General features: G+C 44.1%; 3 protein-coding genes and 1 pseudogene across 4 annotated transcripts in view; 3 read left to right on the forward strand and 1 right to left on the reverse strand.

Annotated features, from left to right (window-relative positions):
• Positions 1–45: 45 nt before the first annotated feature.
• On the forward strand, positions 46–2063 carry LOC138833121 (EKC/KEOPS complex subunit GON7-like). The gene is made up of 2 exons (XM_070031467.1): positions 46–290; positions 1502–2063. Exons 1-2 carry the CDS (start codon positions 83–85, stop codon positions 1594–1596), a joined length of 303 nt encoding a protein of 100 aa, XP_069887568.1. The 5' UTR covers positions 46–82; the 3' UTR covers positions 1597–2063.
• Positions 2064–3752: 1689 nt separating this feature from the next.
• LOC138833120 (lysosomal enzyme trafficking factor) lies at positions 3753–10251 on the reverse strand. The gene is made up of 2 exons (XM_070031466.1): positions 9802–10251; positions 3753–9412 (listed from the first exon to the last, which is right to left on the reverse strand). Exons 1-2 carry the CDS (start codon positions 9879–9881, stop codon positions 9001–9003), a joined length of 492 nt encoding a protein of 163 aa, XP_069887567.1. The 5' UTR covers positions 9882–10251; the 3' UTR covers positions 3753–9000.
• Positions 10252–10254: 3 nt separating this feature from the next.
• Positions 10255–12895, forward strand: LOC138833092 (modulator of apoptosis 1-like; annotated as a pseudogene).
• A 2280-nt stretch (positions 12896–15175) lies between these two features.
• LOC138833119 (inositol-tetrakisphosphate 1-kinase) overlaps positions 15176–25650 on the forward strand; it is a 165172-nt gene continuing 154697 nt past the window's right edge. Inside the window, exons 1-3 of one of the 2 annotated variants that reach the window (XM_070031463.1) lie at positions 15213–15231; positions 16369–16417; positions 18568–18624. The gene's annotated coding sequence lies outside the window, so the exon portion shown is untranslated. Of the gene's footprint in view, positions 15232–16368; positions 16418–18567; positions 18625–25650 lie in introns of both variants that reach the window. The other variant, XM_070031465.1, reaches the window with a different exon arrangement.

The following is a 25650-nucleotide window of genomic DNA, read 5'->3' on the forward strand; positions in this document are numbered from 1 at the left end:
CTCCCGCCTGCGCCGGCCGCGGGCTCATTTCCGCTTCCGGTGGCGCTTCCCCGTGGCGCGCTCTTAAAGCGAAGCGGTCGCCATGGAGCTGGTAGGGGAGTACGTAGGGCCTGACGGGGAGCCTCGGCGACTACGGGTGACCTGCCAGATGTCAGGTGACGCCGATCCTTTCCAGAATCTGTTGTCGGGCGTAACCCAGATGAAGGAGCTAGTCGTCGAATTCTTCGGTTCCCTGGTCCAGCAGGAAGCGCAGGGCCGGGTGGCGGCGACCCCAGACGACGCGTTGGACGGTGAGGCTGCCGAAGCTCCCGGAGGGTGCGGCGGGGCGGGGCGCGGCGCCCTGGGGCCTTCGGCTGGGGAGCCCGTGAAATGACCGGTTAACTGACCGAAAGTGAGCCTGGGGTAAGAATTGAGCCCGTGATATAACCGACGGATTGACTGAAAGTGAGCCTGGAGTAAGAATTTCACCTAAAAATGATAGGCCCTGCTGTGCTCTTTTCTGAGCGAGCTATTTCTTCCTGAGGATTTATATTGGGAGAAAAAGAGCAAAGCAAAACAAAAATGCATTCAACGCCTACTACTCTGTGCCAAGCATTGGGCTGGAGAAAAAGTGAGATGGATTGTACTCAGTGTCCTCACACCACGAGGTGTGATGGGCAGATCCAATCGTTAAAGAAGGAAAATCAAATCTTTGAGGGGTTCTTTCACTGTGGCAGAGATGGTCGAGGAAGGCCAGTCTAGAGAGAGCATGGCTTTTTAGCTGGGTCTTGGTAAACGAAAATAGTTTTGTCAGGTGTAAGAAAGAGTGCAGCCTAGTAGGGAGGGACAGCTTCTGCAGATTGGGACAGACTTCAGTCTTAACCCAGAGGCTCCCTTCCTGTGTTTTTCTTTTACTTATTTTTGTTGTTTTAAGTAGTTATGCAAAGAAGTTTCCACTCATCCTGTCAGATTATGAGTAAAATGCACCAGTATCACCCCTTTCCATTGTTCTCTCCTCTCCTCCTCATCTTTCCCAATTCCATTCATACCCTCAGGTTTGGTACTTCTTTTACATAATGTACTTCGAATATAATGCCTTGTCCCAGTTTTGTAAATGCAATTTGAAGGTGGAACCATTAATGGAATGATAAAACTCCATTAATTTTATTTATTTTGTCTTAAATCAGAACTAGGTACCTTGTGTCCCAGAGCTTAAACTCTGTACCTAAGCACCTGCACTCTTGTACTCAAGGCTAGTGCTCTACCACTTGAGTCACAGCTCCAGTTCTGGCTTTTTGTGGTTATTTGGAGAAAATACACAAGGACTTTCCTGCCCAGGCTGGCTTCAAACTCTGATCCTAAGTTCTCAGCCTCCTGAATAGGATTAAATAATATATAATCTTTTAAGATGAGAATAGTTTTATTAATCCTGAAAGTTAAATGGTCTCATATCAACCATTTTAGCTGTCAATATTTCTTTCATTCACTGAACATGTCATACAACAAATATTTATTTTAAAAGGTGATGATGAAGATGATGCAGAAGATGAAAATAACATTGATAAGAGAAGTAACTCAGACGGACCATCTGCAAAACGACCCAAACCACCATCTTAGTAATAGCATTTATGAAATTCAAAAGACTTCTATTGAGCTGGGCCAAGTAGAATGCATTGCCTGTATTCTCAGCTATTCAGGAGGCTGAGGCAGGAAGATTGAAAATTCAAGGCCATCCTGAGCTATGTAGCAAGACATTGCCTCAAAAAAAAAAAAGACTACTACTACATCTTACATCCTATTCACACTGATATTTAAGGGAGCTATTTAAGGGAGCTTTGCGCTGTAGTTTGGGAAAACATGTATTTTGCTCTCTTGGAACAAGTTTATCAGAGGAAAAATTTTGTTTTTTACCAGAGGAAGATAAATGTTTGGGACTGCAGTCTGTTGTCTTGAGTGAGAAATTTCAGGCTGTAGAAATAACAGAATACTTCATGATGTATGAAATCTTCCAAATTGGCTACTGAATGTTTATCATTGTGTTATTTTTTTAAATACTGTATTAAAGTGTGTGATATATCTTTTAACTTCTGTTATAAAAAGTACACGTCCAGCTGGCTGAGATCTGAGGATTGTAGTTCAAAGCCAGTCCAGGCAGGAAAGTCTTATCTCCAATTAACCACCCCAAAACTGGAAGTGGAGCTGTGCCTCAAGGTTGGTAGAGAACTAGCCTTAAGCAAAAGAGCTCAGAGACAGCCTAAGCCCTGAGTTCAAGCATCATGACTGACCAAAAAAAAAAAAAAAAAAAAGCCAGGCTTTGGCAATTCAAATCTGTAATCCTAACTATTCAGGAGGCTGAAATCTGAGGATCATGGTTCAAAGTCAGCCTGGGCAAGGATGTCCATGAGACTTATCTCCAGTTAACCACCAGAATATTGGAAGTAGAGCTATGCCTCAAAGTAGTAGAGCAGCACTAGCCTTGAGCAAAAGAGCTCAGGGACAACAATGCTAAGGTCCTGAGTTCAAGCCCCATGACTGACAATAATAATAACAATAACAACAATAATAATAGCAGAGTAAGCTAGGCACACTATTGGCTCATACCATAATCCTACCTACTCAGGAGGCTGAGAGGATGGTGTTTTGAAGTGATTCAGGGTAGACAAGTCTAAGAGACTCTTCAGTTAACCAAAAGGCTGAAGTAGGGGATTGGCACAGTGGTAGAGTGCCAGCCATGAGAGGCCCTGAGTTTAAGGCCTAGTACCAAAGTATGTGTCATGGTTCATGAGTAATACTATTTTGGAAAAACTGGTGAGAGCAAGTGGGAGAAATTTTTTATACTAGGCATCAAAATATTAATTCTTTGTAAGTAGAAGGAAAACGAGTGAACAGACATACTAGGACTATGGGCAAACAAATCTAAGACTGATCTCCAACTAACCAGCCAGAAGTGGAGTTGTGGCTCAAGTTGCAGAGCACCAGCCTTGAGGAAAAAGGCTAAGAGAGAATGTGAAAAGCCCTGAGTTCAAGCCAGTACCAGAACAAAAACAAATAGTAGAACTAGAGCTGTGGATTAAATAAGTGGTACAGCACCAAGCATGAACCAAAAAATAAAAATTAAAGTGGATACTGGTGGTACACTACTAATCTCAGCAACTGGTAGATTGAAGCAGAGGGATCTTGAGTTTAACCTGTCTATATAAGGAGATCCTATCTCAAAAAATAAGGGCTGGGAAGGTGGCTTAGTGGTAGAGTGCTTGAGGCCCTGGGTTCGATTCCTCAGCACCATCTAAACAGAAAAAGCTGGAAGTGGTGCTATGGCTCAAGTGGTAGAGCTAGGGACAGCGCCCAGGCCCAGAGTTCAAGCCCCATGACCGACAAAAAAAAGGTAAAACCAAACAAGAACTGTTGAATCCTTTTCAAAACACTTAGTGGCTGAAACGTATGTTTCTATTGTGTTTGCCTGTTGTACTAAGGCACGTTTATTTTTATTTTTTTGCTGGTCCTGGGGCCTGGTCTAGGGCACCTTTTTGTTTATTTTTGGGTGTCTGTGCATGCACATACATACATATATGTATTGGGATTTGAACTCAGGGACTTACATTGTTACTTGATGGTTGGTGCTCTACCACTTGAGCCACACCTCCAATTCAGCCTTTTTGGTGCAGTTTTTGGGGCTTGAACTGAAGGCATGGGTGCTATCCCTTTGTTTTTTCACTCAAGGCTGTCAACTCTGCTACTTAAGCCATGGTTCCACTTCTGGTTTGGGGCTGGTTAATTGGAGATAAAGAGTCTCAAGGACAGGACTTTCCCTGTGCAGGCTGGCTTTGAACTGTGAACCTCAGATCTCAGCCTCCTGAGTAGCTAGAATTACAAGTATGAGCCACAAGCACTTGATTCTTTAATTTTTATTTATTTGTCGGTCATGGGGCTTGAACTCTGGGCCTCAGCTCTTCAGCTCAAGGCTAGTGCTCTACCACTTGAGCCACAGCACCACTTCCAGCTTTTTCTGTGTATGTAGTGCTGAGGAATCGAACCCAGGGTCTCATGCATGCAAGGCAAGCACTCTACCACTGAGCCACCTTCCTAGCCTTGGTTCTTTAATTTTTGACTGCTGTTTTGTAAGAAAACGCAATTCCTATTTGAACTTTTTGTACTTGGTAATTGAGAACTAAAGTTGAAAACTATCATAGAAATGAGCCACCAGCAATCGGCTAATGTACCTGATGTTTCATTCAACAGTTTTACCAGGATTTCTCCTACAGATAACACATGCCCAAAGAGCTGTTTATAAAACTAGTTATTGCAATGTTATTCTTAGTAAGAATATATCCATTAGCAGAACACTAGTAAATAAAAATAATGGAATGATATTGTGTAGCTATTAAGACAAAAAGATATAGCCCAGTGTGCTATACAGGGATCACTGTACATTAAATGAAAACTAGAGCGATAGAGAATTGGGTAGAAGGCGATGACTGGAGAGTGTATGCTAGATGTTGTGTAGTCTGAAAGGATAGTCACGCTGTCCTGGGAAAAAGGAAGTAGGATCAGGAGAGAGGGGAGCTTCTCATTGTATGGCCTTTGGTTCTAGTTGCACCTAAAAAATTTTTTTTGTACAAATAGGTAAAAAGTTATTTTGAAACTTTCAAGTAATTTTTTTTTAAAGACAAGGCCTTGTTTTGAAACCCTTGCTGGCTTCAAAGTCTATCCCTCCTCCAACACAAACAACTTTTTTTTTTTTTTCGATGAGATTCTTTTTTTTTTTTTTAATTTTTAATACAAACAACTTTTAATTTTAAAAAGTCATGCTTTAAATTTAATAAGGGCAAATCAAGAATTAATACCCTGTCATATAAGTAATTCAGGGCAAAAAATAAAGTGAATTTAGACTTCAAAAACAAAAATAGGCCAGACTCTCGTGGCTTACACTGTAATCCTAGCTATTCAGAAAGCTCAGATTTGAGGTTCACAGTTTGAACCTAGCTTGGACAAAAGGTCCTGGAGACTCTTATCTCTAATTATCAAAAAACGGGAAGTGGAACTGTGGGTCAAGTAGAAGAGCACTAGCCTTGAGCAAAAAAAGCTGAGACAATATCAGGCCTTGAGTTCAAACCATATTCACACACAGAAATCTATATTTCAAATCCAACTACTTTGTCAGAAGAGGAAGTAGAATGCAACTTCCATAGGCATTTGAGCAGAGTTAAATACGAAGAGGGGAGGTGTTGTTCATAAAATTGACATACTTAGCCTTATCCTTGAAAAACATGCATTACTCTCAAAGTATAAAATAAATTTCACATTGTTGCTGTAATTGTTAATTCTTAGGTGGCCTTTAGGATCAAGAGTGCTCTATTTAAAGAAAAAGTAGCAGCTTAGCCAGGCGCTGATGGCTCATGCCTGTAATCCTAGCTACTCAGGGGGCTGAGATCTGAGGATCGAGGTTCAAAGCTAGCCCGGGCAGGAAAATCCATGAGTCTTGTTATCTCCAATAAAACCACCAGAAAACTGGAAGTGTCGCTGTGGCTCAAGTAGTAGAGTGCTCACCTTGAGCTGAAGAGCTCAGGGAAGAGCACCCAGGCCGAGTTCAAGGCCCACAAAAGTAGCAGCTTGTATTAAGACATTGATAGGCCATGGCGATGTAGTTTTACGTAGAAGTGTACTTTCAAAATTCTGGTGGGAATAGAAGTAGTTTGAGTGTTTTTATAGGCTCTCAGTATTGGTTTCAGTGCTCAGGATTGAAATTATATGCTATAGTTGGAAAAGAGTGGCTTATATTTGGCATTTTGATGGTTTAGAAATTCATGATTGAAACAAAATTTTCTTTAGGGCCTTAGGAATGTTTTAAAACCTTGTTATATGCGTATGTTTTTTTTCCTCAGCATCAGTAGGAAAATTCCTATTGTGACCAGTGTCACAGTGTCACAAAGACTATTAATAAAGAGCCATTTTTCTTGAAGAAAATATATCACTACATTCTGGAATCTGAAAGAGGTTAATAACTACTTTTAATAACTGACAACTAAACAAATGATATGTTATGCACTTAGTAGCAAATACTAACTTCTCAAGAATGAACTATACTGTTTTGCCATCTAGCAAGAAAAGTATACAAAGCAAAAGACAAAAATGTTTTTTAAAAAAGAGAGAGAGAGAGAAGTGTACATCAGTAATTACATACTGGGTACCTACTGTGTTCCTGGCACAGTTGTAGATATGGGACCTAGGGACCTACATCAGTAAGCAACAGAACCCCAGCCTTTGTGGATTTAAGATCTGACACATTATGTAGCATATGACATCAAGTCCTATGGAGAAAAGTTAAACAGGGAAGAAGGATTCTTCCTTTTAAATAGGGTAGTTTGAGCAAACATTTGAAGAAGGTAGTGCAACAAGACAGGTCCTAGCATCAGGCTAGGCACACATAGTGCAGAGGCTCTGAGTTAGGGTGTTCTACCAAGTTCAGGAATCATCAAGATAACCTGGACATCAGTGGCTCAGGCCTATAATCCAAGCTACTTAAGAGGCTGAGATCTAAGGATTGTGATTCCCATGAAAGTCCAGGAGACTCTGATCTCCAATTAACTACCAAAAAAGCTGCAAGTACAGCTGTGGCTCTAGCGGTAGAGTGTTAGTCTTGAGCAAGAAAGGTCAGGGACGCCGGGCGCTGGTGGCTCACGCCTGTAATCCTAGCTACTCAGGAGGCTGAGATCTGAGGATCGCGGTTCAAAGCCAGCCCGGGCAGGAGAGACCGTGCGACTCCTATCTCCAATAAACCACCAGAAAACCGGAAGTGGCGCTGTAGCTCAAGTGGTAGAGCGCTCGCCTTGAGCTGAAGAGCTGAAGGACAGCGCCCAGGCCCAGAGTTCAAGCCCCACGACCGACAAAAAAAAAAAAAAAAAGAGAGGTCAGGGACAGTGTCTAGGCCCTGACTTCAAGCCCCAAGACCAGCACACACACACAAAAAATCATCAAGATGACCAGTTCGACTAAAATAGTCTACAGCACAAACAGTAGAAAATTAAAGGTATGTCATGTTAAAAACTTCATTTGTATTCTGAGGAAAATTCAGGAGGACTTGAGAAGAATAACATTTTAAAGTATTCCTGGCCACTGGATTGATAAGAGTCAAGCAGGTTTTGGTGTGTGGACATTGGCAAGTGATTTTTTTCCTTGATAGTTCTAATGTGTACAGCCAAGCAGGTTTTGGTGTGTGGACATTGGCAAGTGATTTTTTCCCTTGATAGTTCTAATGTAGACAGCCAATTTAATACCTATTCATATTGCTGTAGACAAAAAAAAAAACACACTAATGAATGATGACTCCCAATCATGGTCCAAAAGTATATGAGATTTTAAATATTGCAGATTTTATAAAGTGATCACACATATTTACCTATTGGCTCTCTTTTTTTTTTTTTTTTTGCCAGTTGTGGGCCTGAACTCTGGGTCTGGGCACTGTCCCTCAGCTCTTCAGCTCAAGGTTAGTGCTCTACCACTTGAGCCACAGCGCCAGTCCTGGCTTCTCTGCTTATGTGGTGCTGAGGAATTGAACCCAGGACCTCATGCATGCAAGGCAAGCACTCTACCGAGCCACCTTCCCAGCCCCCTATTGGCTCTCTTAAGACAAGGCTTATCAAATTATGATAAACATAATGCTGTCACGATAGAACAGTGTCATTAGTGAAACAGTAAAATGTTTTCATGTATTAACATAACTCAATAGCCAGGCATTGGTGGCTCATGCCTGTAAACCTAGCTACTCAGGATGCTGAGATGTGAGAATCAAGGCTCATTTTGGGCAGACTGAGCCAAGAAACACTTCTCCAATTAACTGCCAAAAAGCTGGAAATGGAGGTATGGCTTAAGTGGTAGAGTACCAGCTGAAGTAAAATCTGAGCAAAAACTTGAAAAGTTAGGCTCAAGCCTTCAGTACCAGTTTAAAAAAAAAAAAAACACCCAGAAACGGTTTAGCTCATCCAGAAAAGAATCTAGTAATTTTCCTATTTATATTGGTACCATACAGAAGTGCAAAGGAAGTACAAGGATCACATCTTCATGGAAGTACCTAACCTTGGGCCATAAAGAACGAGGGATGATGAAATGGTAGCATTGGAAAGGTATCATGTTCTTATAAGTACTAGCCTAAATTACCTGAGATATTTTCCTTTGACCATATTATCTCCCCATCTTTGATGTACAAGTTACTTCTAGATTTTTTTTTGATTTTTAAATGTTAGTCTTCCCAAATAATTCTTTAAAACTAATAGCAATAATGATTTAGGTAGCCATTATCCAGAGCAAATTGTTGTCAAGACAACTATCATGATTGGGGTTTAGCTCTGCTGTACAGTGTGCGTGGTTTTGTCCCTAATATCAAGAAAGAATGAAAGAAAAACACCTCAGTAATTTATACTAGCTCTTCACAAGATGAAAGCAAGCAAGCATAAACATTTGGCTTAGCTACAACAAAATAATGATGTTTTAGTATGATATGAAGAATTTTAAAGCAAAGTAATTGTATAAATTTTATGACCATGGTTGGACCTTTTAACACAACACAATGGGAATGTTCATATTTTTTCCCCCAAAGGAAAAATTTATGAATCACCACTATGTTGTACAGTAGAGCAGAAACATGAGTTCAGATACTTGTTCAAGTTTCTAAGGACTGAAAATAACAAAGACAATATTACTTCCAAAATCTGAAGTCACTGACATGATTTTGTATGTTATGTCAGGTCAGGCTTTACCTAAAAAGTCATTATTCAGATATAATTCCACAAGTGGTGCTGTGGCTCAAGTGGTAGAGCGTTCACTTTGAGCTGAAGAGCGCAGGGACAGTGCCCAGGCCCAGAGTTCAAGCCCCACGACCGACAAAAACAGATATAATTCCATGTCACATTTAAAAAACCTCTACCCTACCACAACTTCCTGAGATCTGTGGAGAAACTGCAGTCTTGTGATCAGACTCCATAAAGTACTGGCAGTTTTGTAATCATAAAGAAAAACGGACAGAGTTCATGTGTCAATCAGGTGGAGTCTGCTGATCTGATTAGAAGCCTTGACAAATGCCTGATGGCGATTGCAAATAACTGCCAAACATATGGGGATGATACAGTAGCCCACAGTTTTGGGATCAGCTCTTGTACAAGAATAAAGAAACAAAAACATCTGTAAGTAAGGTATGAGAAAAATAACTGTCCACAACCAAAAAGGCAGGGAAAGTAACCGAGCTTTCAAGGAATGTGTCCATGTAGTTCCTTCCCGGGGCTCCTCTGGGTGCTGTTGAATGTGTTCCAAAGCCAGTCTGTTGTAAGTCTCATTGATTTCGAAAACATAGTAAAATGCTGCTGCACTTGCTAGCAGATAGAGTCCGACTCCAATCCATCCCATCCGCTGACGGAAATTCATCATTCTCCATGCTCTGTGACTTAAAAGAAAAAATCCAGTTGAGGTTTAGTAGTGCCGCCATGGCAACTATTGCAATGCACTTGCTTTATAGCCTATGGTATATATGTGAAATAGCCACTATCACATTTAAGACAAATTTGTATTAAATGCGAACAGCTTACAAATGGCTTTATGTAATAGCTAGGAGCAAGTAGGCACTGCTTTCAGTATATCTTAAGTTCTGCTTAAACCTTACAGTACACCATCCCCTCAGAAATTAGAATTACACTAGTTTCCTGGGGACATTCCACTTCTGTGGTTGAAATGCCATCTAGTTTAACAGCTTCGCTACTGACCGGAGCAGTGGGTTCTACATGTTAATCCAGTATCGGAGCCCCCAAGTTAAGACAGCAACTCTGAGGCACTTACAGTGGTCCCGAAAATCTTCCTGTTCCCACGGCAAGCGTTACAGAGTCACTCAGTTCTGAATAATCGGGTGGCTTTGGCATTTCAGAACAAGCCACCACAAAAGTCCCCTGGGTCGCCTGGCTTGGGGGAGGGCGAGCGTGGCCAGCCTGGCGCACAGGCTAGTGGTGATTAAGGACGGCGTGACTGCGGCGGTCACGAGGCGGCCCGGCCCTGCTCCGAGCCCCAGGCTGGGTCCCTCGGCCCGGCGGGAAGCACCGGGTCACTGGGGCCTCGCCGGCCCCGCCCCCTGCCGCGATCAGACCTACGCAGGTGGCGCCTGAGCGGAACCTCGCCACCCTGCAACGTCGCGAGCGCAGCGCCCACGAGGGCTGCCGGCCAAGACCGCCTGCTAAGACGAGCTGGTCCCGGGTCTCACCTTCCTGCCCCGAGTGGCCCGCCCGCTCGCCGTCCCGGATGCCGCCGCAGTCGGGACTTCCGGCTCGAGCCGGAAGCGCGTGCTCCGCACCCAGGGTCCGCCCCTCGTGACGTCAGGGGCGCCGCCCGCGCGGGCGCGTCGGAAACACCTGTAACTCGGGGTCCAGGAGCGGGCGGGACCCGCCGGCGGCGCGACGGCGAGACGGCGAGGGTCCACCCTTGAGGCCCCGGTGACCCGGACGTGGACAGCTTACCTGACGGCTCTGTCCTCGCCGGCTGCTCGGCCGCGGCAGGTTCGGAGACCGGCGTGGCTGACTGAGCGGGATTACTGGTGCACGGCGGTAGGCGGCTGCGGCCAGGTCGAATTAGAGCTTGAGTCTGTTTCCCTGGGCACCGTGACACCGAGGCTGGTAGAAGACTGGCACAGGGGCTGGATTTGAGCGCTCGGAGAGGTCTGCGGGCTGCCGGCATCCCTGAGACCCGCGCTGTGGCAGTGATGGAGGACGCTCTGCGGGCTGGTCCCGCTCCCGTGCGCCAGGACCGGCTGCTTGGGAAGACATTCCGGAGGGACGAAAACAGGAATGTAGCCACAATTGGGTTTACCGGGGAGATGAGTCATACGCTGATCCCCAAGGAAAAGGAGAGTGATCTTTAAACCACCTGACCCTGATAATGAAATTTTCAGCAGATTAAATGAGGTTTTTTGTTTTTTTTTTTTTTTAAGGTAGAGGACATGACAGTGGGTGAGTTGGTCAGAGCTTTTGGGTGTGGAAATGACCCTTTTGTCCTAGGTAGGGATAAGCTATCTGAAATGTAAGCCTCTATGTTAGCACAGGCATTAGATGAGGCCTTTCAGACTACAGTACCTGAAATATCAAAAGCTGAGAGTATTCTCAGGCAGTAATCCTCCACAACCAAGCAAAGAGGAATATGGACCCTGGATATATCATACTACTCAGATGATGAAGACATGGCAGGTGTCAGATGCAGAGAAAATTAGACGATTAATCTAGAGTCTTCATGCCTGTGATCCTAGCTACTCAGGAGGCTGAAATCTGAGAATCGAGGCTCAAAGCCAGCCTGGGCAGGAAAGTCCGAGAGACTCTTTGTAAGGTCCGCTCCTGGATGGCCAGCAGACTCCACCCTCCTCTCAGCAAAGTCTCCACCCAGTACCTGCGATACCTAGGCAATTGGGACACCTGGAAGAGGTCACATCTGCATCCACTGAGGTCACTTCTGAATTTGATGTGGCCACACCTTTCTCCGCCCATACCCTACATAAGGCCTAGTGCTGGCTCAGAGGCTCTCGCTGCTCTTTTCTAGCTCTCTCTGCTCTTTTCTAGCTCTTTCCTCTCTTTTGCCAGCCACGTGGAGTGCCAACCTTGCCTGGTCCCAGCAGGTCTACTGAATAAACCTACCCCTTACCTGAATACCACGTGCGTGGTGCAGTTCTTACTCGGCTACCTCTTTTTAAAAACCTAACACTCTTTTTTTTTTTTTTTTTTTGATCCAGTCGTGTGGGCTGAACTCTGGGCCTGGGCGCTGTCCCTCAGCTCTTCAGCTCAAGGCTAGCGCTTTACCACTTGAGCCACAGCACCACTTCCGGCTTTTTTCTGCTTATGTGGTGCTGAGGAATCGAACCCAGGGCCTCATGCATGCGAGGCAAGCGCTCTACCACTGAGTCAACTTCCCAGCCCAAATCTAACACTCTTATCTCCAATAAACCACTAGAAAACCGGAAGTGGCACTGTGGCTCAATGGTAGAGTGCTCGTCCTGAGCTGAAAAGCTGAGGGACAGCACCCAAGCCCAGAGTTCAAGCCCCACAACCGACCCATAAAAAAGTCTTCGAGGCCTAGCATTTGATAATATTTGTACCCTCCAGATAAATAATCCTTCAATTACAGTCTCTGAATGCTTGTAGACTCTTGAGAGACTATTTGGTGTGGTCAATAAGCCTAGAGAGTTTCTGCAAGTTAGGGATCTAAACACTAATAGGAAGAAGGGGGCTGAGAATGGGGCTTAATGGTGGAGTGCTTGCCTAACATACATGAAGCCCTGGGTTCAATTCCTCAGTAGCACATAAACAGAAAAAGCCAGAAGTGGCGCCGTTGCTCAAGTGATAAGAGTACTAGCCTTGAGCAAAAGGAGCTCAGGGACGGTGTCCAGGCCCTGAGGTCAAGCCCCAAGACTGGCAAAAAAACACACAAAGAAAAAGGAATGATGAAGAAAAGTTGTCTGCTCATGTAACTTTCTTGTTTCTGTGCCTATTCAGTGTCTCCTAAATTTGTCATTCCACTGATACTGAAATTCCACCCTGTGGAGTTTTTATCATACAAAGTTGTCAAAAGGCCCGCGGTTCCAAGTGCACAGTTCTTTGAGAGGAAAACCAAGGTTCAGGTGTACTTGCTGTCCAGATCTCACTGAGATGTTTGATTTTTAACAGCTGCAGGTGTTCTAGTCATGTGTGACCATGTTGTGTCACTAGTAGTTTTTAGGTATGGCCCTGCCTTTATGATGAATAAGCTATGGTTAACTTTAAGTCATTTTCTGTGTGAATTAGAATTACTGTAATCAAAATAAAAGTAGTTGAGGCTGACAAGTCTGCAACAATGTTTAACTATAGATTCTGATGTGCTTTGAAACATGGTTGTTATGAAATAGTAGTTGCGAACATGTAAAATAAAGGAATACTGATAAAATGCCTTTTTAAATCTATTTTCTTTACATAAGGGTCCAAAAGATTTCACTTAAACAAGGGTTTTCAAAATATAAATCTCAAAACCACTGAAGTTATACAGACATAATATTTTGGACTCTTTTCTTGGTGTCAAGCAGGTAGGAAGTCATTTTCTAAACAAAGGAATGAAACAAGACCCTGTGTAAATTAGAACAAGTAGTAGGTCTGGATATATAGTATTTCCTTATCTCAGTGACAGTGCTGTCATTTGTGTTTAGTTCATGTGATATCATAAATAATTTTTAAATGAGTCACATTGTCCATTTCCAGTGACATATATTTTGTTGTGTTTTGCAGTACTGGAATTTGAGCCCATGTCTAGCACTTGATCGAAGTTCCCAGCCCTTTTGATTGTGTTTTGTTTAGCTTTGCCTGGACTAACATCAAACTCATCAAGATCCTTCTGCCTCTGCCTCTGCCTCTGCCTCCCAAGTAACTGGGAATGCAGGCATGTACTACCAGACTTGGCCCATTTCCAGAGTCCTCAGTCCTAATCTGTGCTGCCTTCTTTTTTATTTTTGCTGTACTGGGAATTGAACTTGGGGCCTTCCATTTAATAGGCAAGCATACTACTGTTTAAGCCACAAACCATTTTGCTTTTAGCTTTTTTTTCCAGATAGGATCTGGGATGTTACCCTCTAGCCTTAGACCTCAATCCTGCTTCTGTCTTCCTTGCAAGTAGCTGAAATTACCAGCAGGCATGTACCACCACACCATTTGAAGTTTTTAGTGAAAAATAAATTACAAAGAGAAAGGGAAGATGGCCTGTCAGCAAGTCACGAAAGCTAGTCTGAATGAGCCCCCAGGGGTGGTAGCTATAATTTGAGCTATAGAGTAAATAACATAATACTGAGTCATAACACAAAGTATAAAACATCCATGAGGGGCTGGAAAAGTGGCTCAGTTGGTAGAGTGCTTGCCTTGTATGCATGAGGGCCTGGGTTTGATTCCTCAGCACCACATAAACAGAAAAAGCCAGAAGTGGCGCTGAGGGACAGAGACCAGGCCCAGAGTTCAGCCCCTATGACTGACAAAAAAGTAAAAAAAATCCATGAATTCATGCTGATGTAAATAAAGGGTGACTAAATAAAGATGAGAGAAGAATTCAAGAGTTCTTTAACAGAATTTCAAATAACTCATGCCCCTTTAGAAGTTTCTGGGCTGGGAAGGTGGCTTAGGGGTACAGTGCTTGCCTAGCATGCATGAAAACCCTGGGTTCAGTTCCTTAGTACCATGTAAACAGAAAAGGCCAGACATGGCACTATGGCTTAAGTGGTAGAGTGCTAGCTTTGAGCAGAAGAAGCTCAGGGACAGTACCCATGCCCTGAGTGCAAGCCCCAGGATTGGAAAAAAAAAATGGAGTTTGTCTCTGTCTCTGTCTCTGTTTCTCTGTGTGTGTGTGTCTGTCTCTTATTTCTCTCTCTCTCTCTCTCTCTCTCTCTCTCTCTCTCTCTCTCTCTCTCACACACACACACACACACACACACACACACACACACACACACACACACTGGGTTCAATTTATTGGCTTGCTTCGAGGAAAGAGAGTATAGAGGAGGAGAAGTCTGGCATATGCTACCTTGGCACAATGATCCCAGTTAACATCAGTGAGGTCATGTTGGTACAGCATGTATACCTGATAGGATGTGAATGGCATTTGACCACTGCAGTATTCTTCCTCAAAATCCATAAACCCAGGCTGATCATGAGAAACACACCAAACAATCCAATCTTAAGCATTCTACAAAATGCTTGACCAGTACTTCTCAAAATGCCAAGATTATACATATATATATATATATATATATATATATATATATATATATATATAAAACAGAAACTGTCCCAGACCAGAGAAGGCTAAGCAACCATGGGTTTGATAGTAGTGTATCGATCTTGGTTTCTTGAACATGACTGTACTTTGTAACTTTTCTGTTACCTAAAGCTATCCTAATTTTTTTATTAAAATACATATGCAAACACTCATTTGCAATTATACGAGTGAATATAACACATGATCCCATGCCAATCAATGAAATAAATCACTAGAGAATGAATTACAAATGTACCTCCCCTGCAATCATTGTTCATCTATTTAACACTAGGTGGTGCTGGCCAAAGAAGAGAGATTTCAGAAGCATTTATGAGGAAAAATACTTAAGTGCTCACTCAGTTTGTCACAATGACTTCTTTTCTAGGTTCAAGACTTCTAGAATCTTCTAGTTAGCTTGTCAGAGAGGCCTGGCCCTGGCAAGTGGACTTATTCCAGTCTTCACAGGTAAGAACATGATTCTATTTTATCCTCAGCTGGTTTTTCTTGGGAGTTGGGGATCAGATCTACTGAAAGAGAGTTTTGAGAGGAGAGAGCGATACTGGGGTACTGGGTCTTGAACTCAAAGCCTACGCTCTATCCTTCAGCTTATTTCACTCCAAAGCTGGTATTCTACCACTTAATCATTCCACTTCTAGTTTTCTTAGTGGTTAATTGGAAATAAGAGACTCATGGACTTTCCAGTCTGGACTAGCTTCAAACCATGATCCTCAAATCTCAGCCTTCTGAGTAGTGAGGATTACAAGTACCTAGCTTGAAAGAGACTTATTTTAAAGAAAATGAAATTTAGGTTCAAAGAAGCATTTAGCTAGACATTACTATACTGCATCTGCTGGCAGCCAACCTAATTCTACTTTTGTAGTTGTTAGTTTTCTCAAGTCTGATAGGGACTTTTACACTTAGAATATAATCAAATGTTTCTTAACTAATTAGCAATCCTGTTGTGTGTCTGACAAATGCTGATGTACAGTAATGATCATTGCTGTCACTTGCTAAGCTTTTCCTGTGTATCAGGCATGGTGCTAAATCCTGGTGGCAACCCCTGCGGATACATTACTACCACAAATTTCAAGTAAGAAAGCAGGCATTTGAATAGGTGAAATGGTTTTCTTTTGGAGTCAGAAAGTTAGAGCCAGAACATTGTGCCAAATAACCTCCAAAGGCATTTTAGCTCTGAGCCAGACCAGCACCACTTTAAGAGAAGGAAAGTATAAATGAAGGGACCCACTGGTGAGCCAGTTCGGGATTGTATCAGCTAAGTGCATCTCCATCTCCATTCCCTGCTGTCTGTCTTCTTCCAAGACAAAGCCTTATGGCTTTGCAGCTTATGCTACAAAAGTCATCACTATTGGCTACTACCCAGAACCATTAGCCCACTTCCTCCCTTACAAGTAAGATCAGTTCAACCTCTTACAGAATCAGAAAACTTAGGGGAAGCTCAGTCTCTACATAGCCTGCTGATGGGAGAAGGTGTTGTATCTGAATTCCTTTGAGATGATTCAATACTCTTTGCCAAACTACTTGCTTTAAGCATAGGCAAATAATGCTATTCTAGCCAATGAAATAAGAACAATTGTTTTTTAGGTTGTGGGGCATTCATCCTGAAGCAGAATGGCCTAGACTGGGATACCAGGTGACTGATCCCCATTAGCTTAATAGAGACCAGAGCAACTAAAGGGAAGTGCACACCTTCCAGGAAGTCACCTACTGTCCTTCCCAGACTCTTCTTCCAGGAACAACTTCTCCATAAAGGTTCTGCCACAGGTTGGGAGTAGGATGATAATTGGGTCTAACCAATGAGCCAAATTCTTCCTGGCTACAGTGATGGGACCCTATCATCTAGACCAGTCCAGAACTCTTCAGCTCCCTTTCTCCTATTGAATATTTTGCCTGTTGTTGTTGTTGTTGGTGGTGGTGGTGGTGGTGGATGTGTGTCTTGTTTTGTTCTGGTCCTGGGGTATGAATTCAGGGCCTGGGCATGTTCCTGAGCTTTTTGGCTCAAAGCTAGTGCTCTACCACTTTAGCCAGAGCTCTATTTCCACCTTTTTATTTTTTTTGATAGATAGTAACAGAGTATCACAGGCTTTCTGTCTGGGCTGGCTTTGAACCATAATCCTCAGATCTCAGCCTCCTAAGTAGCTAGGATTACAAGTGTGAGCCATTGGTGGTTGGCTTAACCTGTTTTTTATTTTTGTCTGATTATTATACTTTGCCATTCTTTCTTTTGCTGTTCCTGAGGCTTGAACTCAGGGTCTGGGCACTGCCCCTGAGCCCCCTTTTGCTCAAAGCTATACAGTACTATTTTCAGCTTTTTCTGAGTAGTTTATTGAAGGTAAGAGTCTCATGGACTTTTCTGCCCAGCATGGCTTCAAACTGTGATCCTCAGATCTCAGTCTCTTGAGTAGCTATGATTATAGGTACAAGCCAGCTGTATGCTTTAAATGATCCAGGTTCAATTGAGATGCCTCTGTGGCAGCTGGTAGCGCAGGTGGCTTGCGTGGACACGGCCAGCGAGCGGCCAGCAGGCCCCGCAGTCTCCGTGCTCGTGGCCGCAGCAGGAGTCAGGACATCCCGAGGCACCTTCTGCCCATCCGCCTGCCCGCCCACCCACCCATGCAGGACCTGGGACCAGGGCCGTGCTCCCGCATCCCTTCCCCTGCCCGCCCAGCTCCGGGCCTTAGGACCTCCAGGCTTCACACCAGAAACATGACTCTCAATTTCAAACCCAGAGACCTCATCTTCGCCAAGATGAAAGGTTATCTTCACTGGCCAACTCGAGTAGATGAAGTTCCTGATGGAGCTGTAAAACCACCTACAAACAAACTACCCATTTTCTTTTTTGGAACTCATGAGACTGCTTTTTTAGGACCAAAGGACATATTTCCTTACTCAGAAAATAAGGAAAAGTATGGCAAACCAAATAAACGAAAAGGTTTCAATGAAGGCTTATGTCTAGATGAACTACTGAAATTATTACACTGCAAAAGAGACCTCAGAAAACTGAGACATGCTTGGTTATTTACTCAAGAAAAAAGTTTAATATATTAGATTAAAAAAAAAAATGATCCAGGTTCAGAAACTATATAGCACCAGTTCTGTTCTCTTACTGGTGATTGGCTGGGCAGCCACAGGCTCCTTTCCTCACCAACCTTAAGAGCAAATCTCACTTGGGTCACTGTGAGAAGAGCATGTGGAACGGGCTAAACCTATAACTGGGAAATACCGTTTGTCCTGGCTGATTATCTTTTTTTTTTTTTTTTGTCAGTCCTGGGGCTTGAAATCCGGGCTTGGGCCCTGTCCCTTTGCTCTTCAACTCAAGGTGAGCGCTTTTTTAAGCCACATCGCCACTTCCTGTTTCCTAGTGGTTTATTGGAGATAAGAATCTCACGCTGGGCTGGGAAGGTGGCTCAGTGGTAGAGCACTTGCCTTGCATGCATGAGGCCCTGGGTTTGATTCCTCAGCACCACATAAGCAGGAAAAAAAAAAGCTGGAAGTGGTGCTATGGCTCAAGGGGTAGCATGCTAGCCTTGAGCTGAAAAGTTGAGGGACAGCGCCCAGGCCAGAGTTCAGGCCTCACGCCCGGACCCAAAAAAAAAAAAAGAGTCTCACAGACTTTCCTACCCAGGCTGGCTTTGAACCGCGATCCCCAGATCTCAGCCTCCTGAGTAGCTAGGATGACAGGCGTGAGCCACGTGTACCCGGCTGGCTGATTATCTTTTGTTATCACTCTTAGTATCTGAATTCCAGCATTTTTGACCATTTTTTTGTTTGTTTCTTTTTCAGTTTTCTTCCACTTCCTACATCATCCTACTTTTTCCAAACATATCATCTGTCCCTCAGGTAAGGTAACAGAGCAGCAGCCCTGAGCCCTTTGAGCAGAGACCCTGGGGCTCGGTGATGTCCAATTGCTGGGGTACCGCTGTATCAAAGTAGATTTTTTTTTCCTGTTTTGTTTTCTCTTCCCTGTTGGATGCTCTTTTCAAATGGGTTTGAGAATTGCAGTGGGTGTTTATAGTCACCTGAAAACAGGCCACTAAGTGGTTGATTACAAGCAGTATCTTTATGGGTGGAGCTGGAAGACTGGAAAGGGCCTCTCTGTAAAACAATAAGTGGCAAGCCAGCTTTTTAGTTGCTGGAACTCCAAATTTCAGTAACTGGAAGTCCTTTTTTTTTCCCCCAAGGCTGTTCAGTTCCTTCCAGGAATGAGCTTTATCGTCTAGAGACAGAAGTGGAAGCCATAGGTTCCCTGGATTGGAATGCAGACCCCTCCATCAGGAGCCTTGTCTGCTCCCCACTGTGTGGCCTCCCTGAGTCAGAAGCATTTTGGGTTCAAATTCCAGTTTTCCCAGAGAGGTCCAGCTGAGGTGGGATCACACAGGGCCAAGTGAGACTCTGGGTGCTTCAAGGCTCCTTACCCCTAACTTCAACCTCTCCCTGTTAGTCCCCTGTGGCCACTGTAAACAAAGGAACATAAACAGAAAGGCTCAGCCCCACAGAAATGTATGCTCTCAGAGTTCTGTGACCAGAAGTCCAAAATCAGTTTCACAGATCCAAAATCAAAGTATCACAGGGGTGAGTTCCCGCCAATGTTTCCAAGATAGCCTCTTGTCTCTTGCCTCTTCTAGGTGGGGCTGCCAGCATTCCTCTGTTTGCAGTTACATCAACCTAATCCTGGAGAGCCCCACCTTCAGATCTCTCTGCTCCACCTCCACGTGGCTGTAGCCTAAGCTCAGTGCAAAATCTCCTTCAGCCTCACTGGGAGGACTTTCATGGTGACTTACATAGGCCTGCCTGGATAACCCAGTACCATTGCTTCCACTCCTAGTCCTTAACTTTACCACATCTGCAAAGTAAGATCACATTCACCAGGTCTAAAAATGAGAGCCGATTACTTCAGGGCCATAGTCTGATTTCAGTCCTGTGATGTAACCATCTCCCTCCCTAGTGTTTGGCACATCCTGTGAGGAGAGGTCTGGCCTCTAGGCAGGGACTGCTTCCTCAACAGTCATCCATCCTCTAGGCCATGTGTACAGCCTCCTGAACACTTACATTTGTTTTAGTCCTTGACTCTCATTTTGGATGTGTTTCAGGAAGAAACAGAGAAACATGTTTGTTCGACATACCATGTTTAACATTAATGTCTTTCCCCAGGCTTTAAGTTTTTATGAATAGCTATATTTGTGGCTCTCATATGTTTAAGTGTTGTATACATGTTTGAAAATACTGGCACACTAGAAATCACACCCCTTACTTGAAAGCAAAGATTAAAATTGGAGTCTACTAATATATGGTGGGCTTTTTTTGTAGGTTGTAAAGCTTGAACTCAAGGCCTGGGCACTGTCCCTGATTTTCTTTTTCTTTCTTTCTTTTTTTTTTTTTGTCGGTTCTGGGGCATGAACCCGGCCTGAGCACTGTCCCTCAGCTCTTCAGCTCGAAGCTGAAGAGCCATAGTGCCACTTCCTGTTTTCTGATGGTTAATTGGAGATAAGAGTCTCCTGGACTTTTCTGCTCTGGCTGTCTTTGAACTGCGATTCTTAGAGCTCAGCCTACTAAGTAGCTAGGATTACAGGTGTGAGCCACTGACTCCTGGCTGTCCTTGAGTTTTTTTGCTCAAGGATAGCACTCTACCACCTTGAGCCCCAGCTCACTTCAGTTTTTTCTGGTAGTTAATTGGAGATAGAGTCTCACAGACTTCCTTGCCCAGGCAGGTTTCAAACTTCAGTGCTCAGATCTCAGCCTCCTGAGTAGCAAAGATTACAGGTGTGGGCCATGGACACCTGGCCCAATAATATGTCTAAAGCATTTCCCAAACTATGCCACTATTGCCCCTCCATATTTCAAGAATATGCATTCCTCTTCAAAGATAAACCCTTCCTTATAATGTCATATCAACACCTGGTATCAGCTAAAGGTCAATTCATATTTTAATTTCCCTATCTCCAAAATATCTCCTGACAGTTGATTTATGGGAATCGGGTTCTAAACCAGAGCCAGTGGTGACACTTGACTGTGTCCTCTTTAGCATCCTCATTGAAAAAGCCCCTCCTTTCTTTCCATGGCATCACCTTGTTAATGTTTGATTTTAAAAAAGATACTTGGAGGTGAAAGCCTGGTTGAAATGATAGAGTACCAGCCATAACAGAAAAAGTCAAACAAGAGCTTGCAGCCAGGAGTTCAAGCCCTAGTACTGGCACATACACCTAAAAATCAAATTAGAATCCCTTTATTTTAAAACTAGTGAAGCCCAAGCACTCAATAGTAGAGTGCTTGCATAACAAGCATAGGGCCTTGAGTTGGATTCCCAGTTTTGAAAAACAAAAACAAAAAACCCTCCCAACAAAATAACTGGTTGGACTCTGGCTTGTATGTTATTCGTGATGTTGCCACAGGGCGGCGCCATTCTAGCAGCTAAACAGCAATTGAGGTAACACATGGTGGTTTTTTATTTTTTATTTTATTATATTTTATTTTTGTTTTGTTTTTTGGTCGTTCGTGGGGCTTGAAATCTGGGCTTGGGCGCTCTCCCTGCGCTCTTCAGCGCAGGGCGAGCGCTCTACTGCTTGAGCCACAGCGCCACTCCTGGTTTTCTAGTGTTTTATTGGAGACAAGAGTCTCACAGACTTTCCTGCCTGGGCTGGCTTTGAACCGAGATACTCAGATCTCAGCATCCTGAGTAGCTAGGATTACAGGCGTGAGCCACCGGCACCTGGCAATACATGGTGTTTTATAGTGTGCTAGTATTTCTAGGATTCATCAAATGAAAGTAGTCTGGCTGGAGAACAAATAAAATTGCAGTCCGTTAGTTGAAATAACGTGTGACAGGAAGCAATCATTGTGCAGCACTTGCTATTGATTCATGTGTCTGCATGGTGCAGGGAGCAAAGGCTCCAAAAAGGACAAGACTCTTGACGGCCATGTACTGGATGCTCTCAGGGTTATGCTCCCAAATTAGAGTTGTTTTTTTCCTTTTTCTGTGTGCCTATACCGAAGCTTGAACTCAGGGCCTAAGTGCTATCCCTAGTACTCTACCACTTGAGCTGTTTGTACCTCCACTTCTGGCTTTTTGGTCATTAATTGGAGATAAAAGTCTCACAAACTTTCCTGCCCTGGCTGGCTTTGAACTATGATCCTCATTCAGATCTCAGCCTCCTGAGTAGCTAGGGTTATAGGCAGGAGTCTCCTCATTGTTGCACATGGGCCACTGCTGTTCTTATGGGGAAATCACTTTTGTGTTATAGAATTTTAAACAACACATATCTCCAGAAACGAATAGTGGGATTTGAATCTAGATCAGCTTGACACAAAAGCACCCATTGCTCCCGTAAATCAGGGGGCCCCTAAACGATGCCATCAAAACTCATCAGGAATAAACAAGATGCCTGTCTGTGATGAAGGTGGAGAGGAGGTATTTCTCAATAAGGTAGCATTGCATTCTCATAAATTATGTGAACACTGTGAAGCGTCCTTGAACAGGATGATTGTGAAGATTGTTCAGGTAGTAGACTTAATGTCACCATCATGTGGCTAACACAGGAATGGTATGTCAATTAGCAAACTTCTCCCTCAGTGATTCACCTGCAGTATTTTATTTTAGTGAGTCAGCTGCTTTTTCATTTCAAGGAGTCAATGAGAGGTTGAGGAAGGCAGGGCCAAAAAGGAAGAAAGTTGTCACAGGGTGGCAAAGGCTGGCCGAGTGAGAAATTGGAAGGTCATTTATCCATCCACTCACCAAACACAACTGAGGAAGCACAAGCTTGGAAACCATGGATGACTCACCCATTACCAGATAACAGGCCAGCACTGCCTTATAAAATAGCATTATTGTGAATGTAAGGTAACTGTGTTTCTGATTAAACTAAAGTAGAAATGCAGTTGACTTCATGGGTATAACTACAAGATAGCCACACAGCACAATTTTTCTTTTCAAAACTCCCTTCCATCTGTTATCTTAATTTATTGCTTCATAATCTCCTTGCTTTGAACTAACTTTTATTGTAGCGTTCATCTCCTTGTGGTTAATGTTTAGTGTGTATGCCTGTATCTCCCACTGGTTTATGACCTTTGGGGGCAGAGACCATGCATCAGTAAAGCCTGAGCCTTAGCAAAGTATTAGTTAGGACTTGTTGAAAAACCCACTGAATATAGTTTAAGCAAAAAGAGGGCTTTGTTTGAAAGAGCCCTAGGGCAGAGGTGCAGCCACATCTTGGACGCCCAGGAACCAAGCTCTCACATGCTTCTCTTATCCTGTGTCTGCCTTGTTAACAACTCTGCAAATGTCTTTCACTGCTTCCCATTCCATAGGCTGAAATTCTGGCTGCCAGTATCTGCCCAAAGGACAAGTAACTTGTCCAGCCCTGCACTGAGAGCCTCAGTCCCAATCTCCAGGGGCAGACACTCTGATTGGTCCAGTCTCAGTGAGGTGTTTACCTCTGATCCAATCAACTATGGCCAGAGGGTGCGGTCCAGTGGTAGAACAAGGTTGTTCCTATGGCAACCATGTGGGGGAGGCGCAGGAAGGAAGAAGGCACTGTTCCCAGAAAAAGAGAGAAAGCAGAGCAGCCTTAACAATTGGGGGTTACATTCCTGTAAATACTTGGTGCTCTATAAATGCTTACTAATCTACCTTTCTCTAAATGCAGCAAGTCTCCAAACACCTGGTTCTTTCCGGCCTTTTAGCCTTCCTTTGCCGTTTTCAATTCCTTATGGCTCTTCCTTAACCACATCCATTCACCTAACTCACACTCTTAACTCATGGCTGCATTTGGATCCTCTTAAAAAGGCCTTTCCTGAGTTCTGAGCTAGAATATCTTTAGTGATGCCACAGGCCTGTGATCCCAGCACTCAAGATTAAAAATAGTAGGGCTACTGAAGGCACTGGCAAGATCCTTTCAAAACAACGTGGAGAATCAAGTGGCTCATGCCTGTAATCCTAGCTACTTGGGAGGCTGGGATCTTGAGTATTGCAGATTGAAGCCAGCCTGGTCAGGGAAGTCCAGGAGCCTCCAGTTAATCACCAAAAAGACAGAAGTGGAGCTGTGGCTGAAGTGGCACAGTGTCCACGCTGAACAAAAAATCTCAGAGACGAGACATTGCCTACAGCCTAGTTCAAGCCCCAGTACTGGCACACCACACACACACACACACACACACACACACACACACACACACACACACACACACACACACACACGTGCAAGCACACACGGAGTGCCAGATTCAGTTACAACAAGGAAATATACTGAAAAAGCAGATAAACTCCCCTCCCACCATACAAGTTACAAGATTAGAAGACATAAGAGGGGCCATCTAAATCTATCTTCTCAGCAGTGCTGTTAACTCACACCAGTAATCCTAGCTACTCAGGAAGTGGTGATCTGAGGATCCCAGTTCTAGTCACCCAAACAGAAGTCCAAGTAACCAGCTAAAAGCCAGAAGTGGATTGTGGCTCACGTGGTAGAGCTTTAGCCTTAAGCAAAAACAAGCATGAGTATAAGGCCCTGAATCCAAGCCCAAGTACTGGCACAAAGAAAAAAAGAGAGAAAAAAAATCTTCCTTCTCCCTTGATGTGATTTAAAAAAAAATCTGGGAACTCTTCATGAATGCATACAGACAGAAAGCAAGGCATATCTGACATGTGAAGTCCGGAGGCTACCTGGGTTTGGGACGAAGGACCACTCCCATATTCTCAAGGACTTGAGATTTTATATGGAAGCTGAGGGGAACTCTCATCCATCCTCTGGTGAACGCTGGAGGTGTGTCATGCTGGTGACGAGCCCCTGAGCTTCTCTATCTCTAGGGATGTCACTCTGGAGATAGGCCATGGGGGTTGTGTTTGCACCACAGAAATTGGCAAATGCTACTAACCAGGGATTTTTTCCCCAGGGATTCTTCCCTGAGAACTGCTGTTAAACATTTCCCCGCATGCCTTGGGTTGAAACTAAGTTCCCAGGACTTCTTTTTTTTTTGGTCGGCCGTGGGGCTTGAACTCTGGGCCTGAGCGCTGTCCCTCAGCTCTTCAGCTCAAGGCGAGCGCTCTACCACTTGAGCTACAGCGCCACTTCCGGTTTTCTGGTGGTTTATTGGAGATAGGAGTCTCACGGTCTCTCCTGCCCGGGCTGGCTTTGAACCGCAATCCTCAGATCTCAGCCTCCTGAGTAGCTAGGATTACAGGCGTGAGCCACCAGCGCCCAGCTCCCAGGACTTCTTTAATGTCTGATTGAAACACATGCTGGGCAAACTCCTAGTTCTGCTTTGAAACCCAGGTGGATCTGGTGAAGCCATCCGTGATGTTTAAAGGAAGTTCACTGTGTACCTTTGGTGACGGAGGCTGTAGTGAAGCAGTCTACACGACAGAGGTCATGCGCGAAGCAGGCCCACCTATGTCTCTCAGGACTGAAGTCCATACTCCTCAGCAGGGCGGGCTCTAGACAAAGACCCTTGTCCTCCTGGCATCTCCAGACTCTCCTGCTAGCTGTTCCTATCTACCTCATTCCCACCATGTCCCCACACCCTGTCCTCTTCAACCTTGGCAACCTCTAACCCAGAGCTATTACCCCAAGAGTTGTTTATCAGTTGGAGAACTGATAAAGATTATGGACATTCTCCCTGGACACACACACACACACACACACACACACACACACACACACACACACACACGGACACACACACACACACACACACACGGTGTAGTTTCAGGAGATTCATAGACCAAGGGATCTCTTTTGCTCTGAAGCCCATCCTACCTCCACATTGTGGGTGGCCAAGCATACCTCTGTCTTGGGAATTTGGGTGCATCTGTGTTATCATCCTTCTTGAATCTTTATGGCACTGGGAGTTCCCAGGGGAAGCGCCCATAGTGTCTCA

The sequence above is a fragment of the Dipodomys merriami genome, unplaced genomic scaffold (assembly GCF_024711535.1).
Source record: "Dipodomys merriami isolate MVZ:Mamm:240054 unplaced genomic scaffold, mDipMer1.0.p SCAF_200, whole genome shotgun sequence".
NCBI lineage: Eukaryota > Metazoa > Chordata > Mammalia > Rodentia > Heteromyidae > Dipodomys > Dipodomys merriami.

What these genes read in the sequence shown, in the direction of transcription:
- LOC138833120 (XM_070031466.1), bottom strand. Translation starts at nt 9,881, where the DNA reads ATGCCAAAGCCACCCGATTATTCAGAACTGAGTGACTCTGTAACGCTT. An exon ending in GGAAGATTTTCGGGACCACT is followed by an intron (nt 9,413 to 9,801) that starts GTAAGTGCCTCA and finishes TTTTCTTTTAAG; the next exon opens with TCACAGAGCATGGAGAATGA.
- LOC138833121 (XM_070031467.1), top strand. Translation starts at nt 83, where the DNA reads ATGGAGCTGGTAGGGGAGTACGTAGGGCCTGACGGGGAGCCTCGGCGA. An exon ending in CCCAGACGACGCGTTGGACG is followed by an intron (nt 291 to 1,501) that starts GTGAGGCTGCCG and finishes TTATTTTAAAAG; the next exon opens with GTGATGATGAAGATGATGCA.